The 11,812-nt window shown below is 39.0% G+C and overlaps 1 protein-coding gene and 1 pseudogene across 1 annotated transcript; both read right to left on the bottom strand.

The window, feature by feature from the left end:
• Positions 1 to 1,114: 1,114 nt before the first annotated feature.
• On the bottom strand, positions 1,115 to 2,249 carry LOC102129216 (ATP synthase F(0) complex subunit B1, mitochondrial). Its single transcript, XM_005555996.5, is given in 2 exon segments — positions 1,115 to 1,903; positions 1,906 to 2,249. Coding segments are annotated over 2 exon segments (768 nt in total). The 5' UTR covers positions 2,243 to 2,249; the 3' UTR covers positions 1,115 to 1,472.
• Positions 2,250 to 3,589: 1,340 nt separating this feature from the next.
• Positions 3,590 to 4,341, bottom strand: LOC123573479 (keratin, type I cytoskeletal 18 pseudogene; annotated as a pseudogene).
• Positions 4,342 to 11,812: the final 7,471 nt, after the last annotated feature.

Raw genomic sequence — 11,812 nt, 5'->3', positions numbered from 1 at the left:
GCAGCCTTTTCTATTCCTACCATAAATGCCACTCAGTGAACCAGCCACTAGGTCATGCTCATGGGCAATGCAATCTGTTCCTCCCTCCTGGGCTCCAGCCTCACTTTCATAATGACTGGAGGGAGAGCTGTCCCTTGGGGAATTTGTTGTTCTACACTTAGACTTTTGGCAGCTGGTAAACCCAAAACCATTATTTTTCAAATAAGCTGGTTATGATACAGACACAAAATTTCTAAGTTGGAAAATTTTGTTAAGCCAGGATCAAATTTCAATTGATGGAATTCACTTCTCTATAATTTATAAGGTGATACTTAATCATGAAAAATATCCTGATGCTTTTATTTGGTTGCATAGAATATAATGCTTTTAAGAACACCTCTACCCCAACTAATCCTCTCTCATATGTTCATAAAGAAAACCCATCCTCCCTTCCTAGGCATTGTAAGGGGCATACAACAAAACTCTCAAAGTTGGTATGAAAGAGCCAGTGGAGAAACTTGAAGATAAAGATTGGGAAGCACTGCAAACATAAGCCATGGCAGAAGATAAATTAGCTCTAAAATTATTTTGTTAATCACTAGAAATATAGGAATAATTGTACAAAGAATCTCAGCAGATTTCACATTTTAAAAGTAGGCTGCATCACACCATTTTGAAATTATGAACTAATGCTATTTTCTTCAAGTGCTCAGAAAGCCATACCTATAGTCCAAATGGTCCACCTCTCAAACTGTACATAGATTATATTTAGACAGAAGGATGTGGGTAAGATATGTGGTTTATCACGCTCACAATGCCAGTTCATGAAAAAGCTTCTCTTTTTAAAGCATCTTCGTCCTTCATGAATTCAATCTAAAAAAGGTGAGAATGCACACCCTAAGCATTCCTTTCTGCCCTTAGAAATCCATTCTGAATTTGACATTCAGTGCTATTAGCCCAATGTTTGGCATAAAGAAAGTAGGACCTTCATAAATATTTGTTGGTGAGATGAATAAATAAATGAATGACTCCCTTTTGGAATTTGTCCTGCTTTGTCGTGTTCTGCCTCCAAGAAAGGGAATTCCACTGGTGCTGTCACGGATTAGACTAGTTGGCCTTGGGTTTTCCTCTGCAATTTCTTTCTTTTTTTTTTTTTTTTTCATTCAATTGTCACTTTATTGCAAGATGGTAGAATTAATTGCAAATTTAAACTATAATCTGGTAATCTTTAGTCAGGCTGCAAGTTTTTATAAAGACAAGCTGCTTATTCAGAAGTGATCATGGAACAACTCAAAGGCAGAGTAAGAAGGATGAGAAACATTTGACTGGCCGATAGAGATTTTGTTCTCTTACTATATGAAACAAACTTTTCATTTTTAGGAAGGGTAAACTATAACTTCAGTAGACATCAATACAGAAAGATTTCGTCAAATAGACTAGTTTCCATTTAGTCTGTCAACTCTTTCTAGCTGTCTCAATTGGGATAGATTCATTTACATAACCAGGGGTGCTTGAGCCTTCTTTGCCAGCAGCTTTAGGTCCGCAATGCACTTGGCAACTGTCTCCTTTTCCTGCTCTGCGGAGATGCTTTGCACCACGTGCTTTTCCACCCAATTTATCATGTGCTCTTGTTCCTTTCGACGCGTCATGTTCTGCATAGCTATATGATAGTCCAGGCGACTCTTTACTTCCTTATATACTCTATATAGTCGTTCCCGGTAAGTAACCTCCAAAGCCATAGCAATGTTATTCCTTTGCACATCAAAAAGGTAATGGCGCTTCTGAGTCAGTGCCTGCTGTGACTTCTCCATATCAATTGCATTCTGGATTTGCTGGATGGAAGACTGCTTCGCCTCTTCTAGTTGGGCAAGTTTTTGCTCATTGATTTTATCAGCATATGCCTCAACAAAGGGACCATATTTTTAATTCCATAGACCATTATCCCTATTAATGACATGGCAGTGAAGGTCTCTGCGGTAATCACATATATTTCTTTGGATAAAGCATACAAGATAAGCCCAGTTCCGAGCACATAGGGTCCTGTTACACCAGTTTTAGGATAAAGAAACTGGAAGAATTCCTCAGGGATCAGTCCATAACGAACTTTTCCTCCATATTCAGGAAGAGGTGGTAGAGGGGCAAGGTGTGGCTGCCCTGTATGGAAGGTCCTTGTTGCCTGCAATACTCCTGGACCTAGGAAGGCTGCATTCTTCAGAGACGGGGCCGCTGTGGCGGCGGCGGAAAGTACCACCCGGGAGAGCATGGTCAGCGAAGGTGCAGGTAGCAATCTTAGAGCAATTTCATTTCAACGAGTGTTCCCCAAGTCTAATATGTGGTAGAAAAGTCCGTGTTGCTCAGCCTAATGATCCTGACTACAAAGAGGATGTGCTTTGCAGTCAGCCAGGCCTACCTTGGAGTCCCTGCTCTGCTCTCTCACACCAGCTGTGTGAAATCAAGCACTGAGACCATTTTCTCATTTGTAACAAGTGTGCGAGGGCACCTCTCTGCTGGGCTGGCTGGGAGCACTGAATGAGATAACATATTTAAAGAATTTAACATACTGCTTAGCTCACAGGAAACATATAGTACATTTATTATTATTTTAATTTTGCACCTGTGAGAAAGAATTTTGCTTTCTAAAGTTTATTTTCATAAGCCTCCCAGCCCCTGAGAGTGTCCATTTTCCTTTCTCTTTGGAGGTGCAGTGACCATGAGTACTGCATATAATATTCCAGGGACTATTCACTGTTGTTTTGAATGACATATACAGCATTAATATCTGCTATCTGCTCTTTTTGTCTAGGGCAATATATTGGGATCTTTTATTTAGGGAGCAGCAAGACCTTCATATTACAAACATTATTTGGATATTTCTTCTAAAATGCAATTCTTCCCATATGTCCAAGACATAGCTCACCTGACCACTTGAATGTATTATTATTTAATTAACTGTTTCAGTTTTATGTTTCAAATCTTCCTTCTATCTGGGAAAATTGAATGATATTTTCAATGCTGAGAATTTTATGAAAATATTAATCATGATCAGCATTGGCAATAGTTTCATGAAGAACTATTGTTAGAAGAGCTCCTACGAACTCTATTTTTTATATTTGGCTTTTAAACCTTTTTCCCCATAATGGTGGTTGAGGTTGGTTTATGTTTTTGTTTTTATAGTAAATTTGTATATGATAATAACATTGACTATCTGTCATTTCTCACAAAATTTTTTAGTTTGCTTGGTTTTAATTTTGTTAATATATCTTTGACGTGTAGCCATTCTATGTTTTCATCTCATTGAACTTTGTTGTGTTTTTTCCCTCTTTGTGATTTCTTTTGTTGCTGTTGAACTTGGAAGTTCTATTCGTACCGAGTTCGATTAAAAATTCACCAGCATTTTCATCTAGTTATCAATAATTGTCATTTCAAAAAATTCATTGCATTAAATTTATGACTCCATCTACCATCTTTTTGTGTATGTAATACCTGAGAATATGACTTAAAAATAGGTATCCAATTATCTTAGCACCATTTATTGAAGTTATTTCTTTCTCCACTGATCTGATTTATAAAGCCAAGCTTATATAGTCAGTTTAAAAATATATATGTCGGCTTAATGTCTCAGAACTTTGATGTCATTGGTCTCAGACACCACTTTGCCATCCACTATCTGGTGGGTGGTGGTCTTTTTGATGGTTTCATAGAGTTGCTGTTGTCCAGGGCATCACCAAGATTGAAGTCCTCCTCATCTTCCAGCAGGTGGCAGTAGGCGGCGATCTCAGCCTCCAGCTTGACCTTGATGTTCAGCAGGACCTTATACTCCTGGGCCTGGCGCTGTCCCTCTGCCCAGGTCTGTGCCAGCTCTGACTCCAGGTGCAGCAGGATCTCATTGAGCTGCTCCATCTGCAGGGCATGATGGGCCTCCACCTCCCTCAGGTTGTTCTTCAAGCTGGCCTTCAGATTTCTCATGGAGTCCAGGTCGATCTCCAAGGACTGGACTGTATGTCTCCGTTCTGTGAGCAACATCTCAGCAGCTCCAACTTTGGCAGACTGCGTGGTGACTGCTGTGGTGCTTTCCTCAATCTGCTGAGACCAGTACTTGTCCAGCTCCTTTCAGGTCTTCCGAGCTGCCTCTTCATATTGGGCCAGGATGCCTGCCATGATCTTGGCTAGGTTCTGAGATCTGGGGGCATCTACCTCCAGGCTCAACCCATATCTGGCAATCTGGGCTTGTAGGCCTTTTACTTCCTCCTTGTGCTTCTTCTTCATGAAGAGCAACTCCTCCTTGAGAGCCTCGATCTCTGTCTCCAGCTGCAGCTGAGTGACATTGGTGTCATCAATGACCTTGTGGAGCCCATGGATGAGACATTAAGCCAGCAGAAGCAGGGTACCCTTTGGGGAGCAGAAGGCCAATAAAAAGTTCAGAGGTCAAAAATAAAATAAAATAAAAAATATATGTCAGCATCTGTTAATAGGTCATTTGTTTGTTGACGAAAACAGCCAAACTCTGTAAAATATTTCAAGAGGGTTATTCTGAGCCAAATATGAGTGACCATGGCCTGAGGCATAGTCTCAAGAGTTTCTAAGAATATGTACCTAAGACGGTTAGTTTACAGCTTGATTTATATATTTTAGGGGGACATAAGACGTTAATCAATACACGTGAGGTATACATTGGGTTGGTTCAGAAAGGTGGGACAACTCAGAGTGGGACCTTACAGGTCACAGGTGGATTCAAAGATTTTTCTGATTGGCAATTGGTTCAAACAGTTAAGTTATTATCCAAAAGAAAGGGGTGCCTGGGTTAAGATAAGGGGTTGTGGAGACCAAGATTCTTATTATGTAGATGAGGTCTCATAGGTGGCCACGTTTAGAGAAAACGGATGGCAAATATTTCCTAGTTAGACCCTTAAAAGGTGCTAGACTCTAGGTTAATCTCTTCAGGATTGGGAGGGTCTGGAAGGGGAAAGATCTAGCTGTGTCAGCAGAAATTCTTTGCAGATGCAAACTTTTCCTTACAAAAATTACAGATGCAAATTTTCCCCCACAAAATGGCTTTTCAGGGATATGTGAAAACATGCCAAATAAATCTATTTTGGAGTAAAATCCTTTGATTTCCTTCAGGGCCTGCTGCCTGTCATATGATACTGTACTAGAGCCAAATTGGAATTTGGTATCTTATTGCTACAGTCTGTTTTGTCAGTCTTAAGATCTCTGTTTTAATGTTAATGCTGGTCAGTTGTGCCTGAAATCCAAAGGGAGAAAAGTGTGATGGGGCATAACACCCCCTTCCCATCATGACCTGAATTAGTTTTCAAGTTTTTTTTGAATCTCTTTTGTTGAAGTGGGAGTGGGGGATAGGGTTGGTCATTCAGTCATTCAATCTGTTATGGGGCTTAGAATTTTATTTTTGTTTTACATCTTTATATAGTCCTAGTTGCTGATTCCAGAGCTGAACCAAGGCTTTATTGCATTGTTTTAATTAGCATATAAGATGTTTTAAATATCTTAAAGTATAAGTTCTACCATTCACTGGGAAATCCTGTCAGCTCCATCTTCATCATGAATTCAGAATCTGGCCACTAATATACCCAGAGTCCTACTGTTTTGCCACTTGCACTGTGACTAGTTTTGTTTCAGCCACCATCGTCTCTTGCTAGGATTATATAGCAATGGTCTCATTGCTCCTCTAGCTTTTATCTTGTACCCTAAAGCCTATTGTCCAGACCACAATCACAGTGTGTACCTCAATGTTAGGTTAGATCATATCAGATCAATGCAGTGGCTTTCCTTTTCCCCAGAGTGCAGTGCCCCTGAGGCCCCACAAGACCTGGGTCTCACCATTCTTCCCTCCCTCACTCAGCTCCAGGCACTTCTTTTACTCAGGACCCTTTCACATTCTTTCTTTCCTCTGTTTGGAATAATCTTTCCTAATTATCTGCATGGTTTGCTCCTTAGTTGCTCAGATATTACCAAAGAGTCTCTCCCCAATCCAGAGGAATAACCATCCATACACCCCTTCCCCAGGTCCCATTCTCCTCACTCTGTTTTAGTTTTCTTAATTATACATGGCACCACCTGTTTGATATCAGCAGAAGAATGAAACTTTAAGAGGACAGGTTTGGGTTGAGGTGGGGGAAGGTTAATGGTTATTCCCACAGTCTAGTGACAACAAAAATGAATGACATAAAAGTCTTAATTTTTGAGGTGTGTTAAGCCAACTTTGGGGTGCGTTTGAGCAATCTGTAGACAAATCTGTGGCTGTTTCTCCAGAGAGGTTTTCAGGAGGTTTAGGATTTACATATTTCTTTAAAGGGACTATAAGGCAAATGGTTGTATTCCTATGAGACATTAGATAGTGCCCAGTAAATCTACATTTTACACAAGATAAGGTGAATGTTTGCAGAGAAAAAGGAAGTATTAATAACAGAAGAGCCACTTCTCTAGACCTCTATGGGTAGGTGGAGGAAATGAGTCTTGTCTTCACTCTGCACCTGCGAAGATACGATTATGATAGATATTATCAGTGTGGAATTGAACAGACTTTAGTTTTAGGAGCTAGACTTAGATTGCAGATCACAGATCTAAAGTTACAAAGAGCAAGTCCTTGTTTATGGGAGGCCAGCAGAGAATTTAGTTATGAATGATCTGTGGAAGCAGTTCTTCAGCAGGTGCCTGAGGTCTTTTATGTTTCCATGGGGATCTGGCTGAGGCATCCTGCTAGGGACAGATATTCATTTGGAAGAGGGAGTTGCATGACTCAACCTCCCGGGCTTAAGTTTCCCTTTTGCATAAGAAGTTTGGGGGTCCTGATATTTTTATCATCCTTTACACTGGAATAATGCTTGGCATAATAGAATGTGTTCAATAAATATTTACTGAGTGACAAGGCTTGGGAATTTATCTGAGATAATTCTTTGATAATAGAAAGGATTTCCCCCTTCCCAGGGTTGTTGCTCTCTTTGGGCTTTCTAATTCTTGAGACAACAAATATTTTCCTATGAAATCTGTGTATTCACCAAATACTTACTGAACCCCTCCATCTTCCAGGTAGTGTTCTAGAGTCTGTCAAATCAGCACAGATTATTGTGATTTACATTTTTAATACACAGTACTCTCTACAATTTAAAATTTTTAAAAATTAAAAAATCGATTCCTAGTTATTCCTGTATCTCCTTTTCCATATTAAATTTGCTGTTTGCTTTACTTTTTTTCCTTGATTAAGCTTTATAAGCTTTAACAATTTTTTGAGTAATCAGAAATGGAAAACAATATAATAGATCTGTTAATTGACACAAAATAGCGTTGTATTTTTTCTATTATTTCTATTTTGTGGGCAATGTTTTCAATTTCCTCTTGGTCTTTATTTTTTAATAAAAGCATTTATAACAGTAACCTTATCTTTATATTGAGCTTTGATAACAGCTGATACATTTTGCTCTTGTTTTAAGAATATTTTAATTATCTTATAATTTTATTTCCAATGACTCAGCATTTATTCACTACTATCCAGCAGTGTGGCTAGAGTTTAGTGAATGAAAGACAGAGAGGTATGCACATTAATTCACATGAATTAATTATATTATTCCAAAATTCCATGAAATATAGTTTTTGAAAACTTAAGATGTCAAAGGCAGAGAGGCGTATGCTAAATTCAGGACAAGGTGGAGGCAGTAAGCTGGGCAGAACATTCAGGGCTTCTTAGGACAAGTGAGGGTGTCTGTGTTCTAAGAGCAATGGGAAGTTATTGGAGAATTTTAAGGACTTTGACGTGTTTTATGCCTGCTGGGGGAAGAGTAGATAAAAGAGGGCTAAGATAGAAGTGAGGAAGATCAATTAGAAAGTTATAGAAGCTGCTAACGGTGGGAAGATTATAATTCCTCAAAAAACACCACTGTCATGGAGAAGGAAAATGGTCCCTTTTATTTGTTGATACAGGGCCTTGGGTCACTGAAATAAATTTCACAACAGTGTTCTTCCTTCGGGGTAAATAGGGCTGCTCTAAACATGAGTAAACTTTGGAATTTTTTTTTTTTTTTAGATTAGCCGCATTTAAGAAAATGTTTTCCTAACTTTATCAGTAGATTACTAATTTTGTTTGGCAGTTCTCTGTAGGTATTGAATGGTTGCTTGGAGCAAGTTATATTAGGAGCTGCTTTCTTGACACACCATTTTAAACTAAAAAACTCTTTGATTTTAATTCATACTTCAGTGTTTCCATATTGCCGTGTCCTAGAAAAGTTTTTGTCAGAATTTGCATGCCATTTTAGGTCTTCATATTTTTTTAGACTAAACATGTTTTCTGTATTTTTTAGGCCTCAAACTGCAATTTACATTATCTGAATTGTTTGCCTACTTAGGTCACATTCTCTAGACAGTGTTCAACTCTTTACTAGGCTGTAGATAAATAGGCTTATATACAAAATCTTCTATTTATAAAATCTCTCTTTTGGATAACAGAGTGCTTTTTGCCATTTGTAGACCTCTTCTAGTTTTGGATGCCTAATTTTGGAAATTTTTAATTACAAACGGGAGTGCTATCCTAAAGGAATACCACATTTGCAGTGATGTAGTATATACATATTAAACACAAATTTTAAGTTTTATTTTAGTTGTGTTTAGAAGAAATTTGCTCTCCTATGTCTTTAGAAACTTGATGTCCAAGAAGTCTCCTATGGTTTTAGGCTTTCACTGAAATGTCTGTGAGTCCATTAGGGCTGCTACAACAAAATACCTTAGACTAGGTGCGTTAGTCTGTTCTCATGCTGCTAATAGAGAAATACCCAAGACTGGGTAACTTATAAAGGAAAGAGGTTTAGTTGACTCACAGTTCCACATGGCTGAGGAGGCCTCACAATCATGATAGAAGGCGAAGGAGGAGCAAAGTCACATCTTACATGGTGGTAGGCAAGAGAGAGTGTTCAGGGCAACTGCCCTTTATAAACCATCAGATCTTGTGAGACTTATTCACTATCATGAGAACAGCATGGGAAAGACCCACCCCCATGATTCCAATTACCTCCTACCAGCTCCCTCCCACGACACATGGGAATTACGGGACCTACAATTCAAGATGAGATTTGGGTGGGGACACAGCCAAACCATATCACTAAGTAATTTATAAATGACAGAAATTTTATTTCTCACAGTTTCAGAGGCTGGGAAGTTCAAGATCAAGATGCCAGCAGACTCAGCATCTGGTGAGGGTTCTCTGCTTTGGATATTACACCTCCTTGTTGCATCCCCACATGCAGAAGGGGTGAACAAACTCCCCTCAGGCCTCTGTTATAAGGGCACTTATCCCATCTATAAGGCTTCTGCCTTCAGGACCTAATCATCTCCTAAAAGGCCCACCTCTTAAGACTAGTGCATTAGTGATTAAGTTTTAACTATGAATTTGGGAGGGGACACAAACTTTCAGACCACAGCACTTACTGATTGTGCAGTTTATTTCTGTGCCCAGTCCTCTGAGTTTATGAAAAGAAGGGAAGACATTTTTTTTTCTTTCAACCAGTATCACATTCAAACTAGGTAAATTTGGTACACTCAAGTTTTTAACGTTTTACAAAAAAAAAAAAAAAAAATCAAAGTTTCCTTTTAGCAACAGGGTGATACATAAAAGGGGAAAACTACAGCCCAGAGCACAAAGCCTAAAATGACCACAGAGGAGTTCCTTTCTTACGCTAAGCACAGGCTCTAACTTCACCAGACTAGCCTGTCTTCCCCTAACACTGCCATACTTCAGGTCTCCATCTTAGTAAAAGATATGGATATTGTTGTTGCTCCAAAAAGTTTATTTAGAAACTATACATATAAGGCCAAGAAATTATTTTTCTCTTCTTGTAATTCTATGCAAAAAGTGCCTTCATTTATTCTTTTGGGTCCTTTCAAGTAGATAGTTTTACATCAGCTCCAACTTCCCATTATTCATTAAATCTTTCCTTCAACAAACATTTATCGCTAAGTTCTAGGTATGTCCTTGGTCCGAAAGTTTTAAGGTGATTGAGATACTATTATGGAACTTCAGGGCTCTATGTTTTTAAATTCAGGACAAACATGTAACAAATCAGGACAGTAATTTATACAATAAAATGCTATAAGAAATATAAAAATATAATTAAATGATAGACATAGGTATTGAATACCATGGGACACAAAGGTAAGAAGGTCAATAACACTAGGGTGAAGGCAGAAGATGGTTTTGAAATGTTAGAAGGAAGCCAGAACCCGTGAGTAGTCTTTCACTTCACAGAACTCTTTTGGATGGCTGTGAATGTTACATTTTAGTCATCCCCAACTTAGAAAAAATTGTCTGAAGACTTTAAATACTGATTACTTTACATACTGATTACTGAAGAAGACAGTATATTCAACTCAGTACTCTAGGTGAAAACGTTGGCCAATTCACACTACATCCCTTAGCACACTCTAAATAGCCAAGATTCTTAAATGGCTGGACTATCAAGTTGTTCCTGTTTTTCCATAAATACTACAAAACATAAAACACAGTGGCTATTTTGAAAAAGAAATAATAAAGAGTGTGCTCATTTGATACAGCTAGGAAGATATGTATACTCTGACCTACATCATTATCTTCCACGTAAAGAGAAATTCCAACCTTATGAGAGAGCCTGGGAAACAGAAAAATGTTCTTTTCGATTCTTTTTATCATATAAAAAACTTCACAAAAGCCCTTATAACTTTGTTGAAAATTTCTCCTAAAAACATACCTTTGAACACCTATTGCATTTTTGTCACACTGGGAAAAAGCATGAATTCACTTCCTCTACTCTGTGGGTTGTGAAAGTAGAAGCAGAAATTACTTTGTGGCCCACCACCATGAAGAGAAAATGGTTCTTCTTGTACAGTCAAATGCAGGCCTTACTCATTCCAACACTCTCTCCCCACCGGTTTAAGTATAGCTCAGAGACTTGTGCTAGGTGGAGTTGTTGCTAAATGAGATGCACTATTTTCCACAGAGAGCTTGTGGGACACCCAAGTAGGCCACCAGGGTGTTGGGGAGAACCAGAAAAACAAAGGTATGAGGCCTCTCCTCCCACTCCACTCTCCAATTGCTGGGTTATCAAACCAGGGCCTTGAACAGGCTAGTGGCTGAAGGATTTGGGGTTTAGATGAGAGAAGAACAGGAGGGTGGGAAGAAACATTACAGAAAACCGATCCTATCAAACACCCAAAGCAAGTTCAAGGCATTTCAACATGTCTTCTGTTAAAAACAAAAAACAAAAAAACAAAAAACTGTTTTGCTTTCCATGAAAAATACTTGAAACAAAATCTAGGAATTTCTCACGGTGCACACAGGAAAACGAGTGTTTGCACTTTGGAACCAACTGAATGATAGACGATCAATGTGGAATACTGTTTCTGTGAACATGAATATAGGATATGCCTAGACACTTAGGAAATCTTTGTAGTCATACACTTCTTTGAAAAAGCTGTACACACACAGCAAGCTGTCCTACCTGTTCAAGGGGAGTTCTCAGCAGCTCAACCCAAAAACTGAGAAGGAGGTATCAAGGGGCAGGTCAAACTTTTTCCCAATTTGTAAGCCTGGCAGATGCCCTCACTGCTCAGAAAAATCACTTTGGTTTAACAAACATGTGTAGTTACAGAATTTCCCTTGAAGGAGTTCCTTGAATATTCCAGTTGTTGTTGAGTTAGAGCCCCATGCTTAGGTACATGGTGGCTGCATCCTCTTGTGGCCACCACTCTCTCTCTCCCTCAGCATCCCCGAGGGAGATGAGGTTGCCCATGTCAAACACACACCTAGAGGAACTCCCAGTTTTTGCATGGGAGTCGATGGTAAGGGCACCGATGG

The sequence above is a fragment of the Macaca fascicularis genome, chromosome 5, assembly GCF_037993035.2.
Source record: "Macaca fascicularis isolate 582-1 chromosome 5, T2T-MFA8v1.1".
Taxonomy (NCBI): domain Eukaryota; kingdom Metazoa; phylum Chordata; class Mammalia; order Primates; family Cercopithecidae; genus Macaca; species Macaca fascicularis.
Note: the sequence above shows the minus strand (reverse complement) of the source record. Positions and strands in the feature narration are given on the sequence as shown.